General features: G+C 62.7%; 1 protein-coding gene across 1 annotated transcript; it reads right to left on the reverse strand.

The window, feature by feature from the left end:
* Positions 1–236: 236 nt before the first annotated feature.
* LOC138140684 (uncharacterized AAA domain-containing protein MT2636-like) lies at positions 237–1574 on the reverse strand. The gene has a single exon (XM_069061678.1). It carries the CDS (start codon positions 1572–1574, stop codon positions 237–239), a length of 1338 nt encoding a protein of 445 aa, XP_068917779.1.
* Positions 1575–1854: the final 280 nt, after the last annotated feature.

Genomic DNA, 1854 nt, shown 5'->3' on the forward strand with positions numbered 1-1854 from the left:
GGGCTCGGGGCTGGTGCATCAGGAAGGTGTAGTCCTTCGGGTCACCCAGGAGGTCCTTCGGGCTCTGGTGCAGCGCCGACAGCCATCGGTGGAAACGTTCGGTCTTGAAGTCGGACATCGGGGTTCCTTGGTTGTGGTGATCAGGCCGCGTGGCGGCATCGCATCTGCGTTCAGAACGACTGGATGAAGTCGATGACCATGGCGGGCGAGCATGGGTGCAGCCGGCAGCGATTCGGTCATGGCATCTTCTTGGTCAGGTCATTGATGGCCTTCATCCGGTCGGTGATGACCTTCTCGAAGCCGTTAGTAGTCGGCTCGTAGTACCGGGTCGAGGACATGCCGGCGGGCAGGTACTGCTGGGCGACGACGTTGTGGGGGAAGTCGTGCGGGAAGAGGTAGCCCTGCCCGTGACCCAGTGCCTTGGCGCCGGGGTAGTGGGCGTCGCGCAGGTGCATGGGCACCTCGCCGGACTTGCCCTTCTGGACGGCCTCGAGCGCTGCGTTGATGCCCGAGCACACAGCACCCGACTTCGGCGCTGTGGCCACCGCGACGGTGGCGTGGGCGAGGTTCAGCTTTGCCTCGGGCATGCCGATCAACTGCACAGCCTGGGCCGCTGCGACGCAGGTGCTGAGCACCGAGGGGTCAGCCATACCCACATCCTCTGAGGCGTGCACGACGAGCCGGCGGGCGATGTAGCGAGGGTCCTCGCCGGCTTCGATCATCCGGGCCAGCCAGTGCAGCGCGGCCTGGGGATCACTCCCCCGCATCGACTTGATGAACGCGGAGATGATGTCGTAGTGCTGGTCGCCGTTCTTGTCGTAGCGCTGCGTGGCAGTGCCGGTGACCTGGGCGATGGTCTCCATGGTGATCTCGGTCCCGCCGGCGGCCTGTACCGTCTGGGCGCAGACCTCGAGGCGACCCAGGGCCTGTCGGGCATCGCCGGAGGCGAGACGGGAGATCTCATCCAGGACAGCGTCCTGGGCAGAGACCACTCCATCGAGACCCTGCGGGTCATCGAGTGCTCGGCTCAGCAGGACGGTGATGTCCTCGGTGGTCAGCTGCTTGAGCACCAGCAGGATGGAGCGCGACTGCAGTGCCGAGATGACACTGAAGCTGGGGTTCTCCGTGGTGGCGCCGATGAGGGAGATGGTGCCGTTCTCGACCGCGGGCAGCAGGATGTCCTGCTGGCTCTTGGTGAAGCGGTGGATCTCGTCGAGGAAGAGGATCGTGGACTGGTCATCTTCCTCACGAGCCTTCTGGGCCTTGGCGAAGACGTCACGGACGTCCTTGACGGTGGCCGAGGTCGCAGAGAGCTCCACGAAGCGCTTGTCGGTGCTCTGGCCGATCACGTAGGCGATCGAGGACTTCCCGGTCCCGGGCGGCCCCCAGAGGAGAACCGAGGCCTGCGAGGATCCCTCGACGATGCCCTTCAGCGGGGCGCCGGGGAAGATCAGGTGGCTCTGGCCGATGAGCTCATCGAGGGTGGTGGGTCGCATTCTGGCTGCGAGGGGCTGATGGGTGGGCATGGGCATGGCAGGGTTCCTTTCATGAACGACGCTGCTTTTCTTAGCCATCTTGTCAATAGCGAGATTGCACCCTATGTGTACAAGTGTGAGTCGGGAGGCGCATTGGTCAATAAGTGGACAAGAGCCACAATCTGGAACCTTGATAGTTCTATTAGGACGTTTGATTGTTGGTGCGGGTAGCCGTATCGATTCCTGGCTTCTGCATTGATGGTCGTAGTCGGTGTGATGAAGGATTCGATGCTCAGTTTTTACGGGCCAGTCGCACCACTGACATTTTCCGTTGTCGCGGGTTGTAACGTAGTCCTTCATAGCTGGGTTGCGTTGAGCT

Source organism: Tenebrio molitor, unplaced genomic scaffold, assembly GCF_963966145.1.
Source record: "Tenebrio molitor unplaced genomic scaffold, icTenMoli1.1 SCAFFOLD_112, whole genome shotgun sequence".
NCBI lineage: Eukaryota > Metazoa > Arthropoda > Insecta > Coleoptera > Tenebrionidae > Tenebrio > Tenebrio molitor.

What these genes read in the sequence shown, in the direction of transcription:
- LOC138140684 (XM_069061678.1), bottom strand. Translation starts at nt 1,574, where the DNA reads ATGGCTAAGAAAAGCAGCGTCGTTCATGAAAGGAACCCTGCCATGCCC.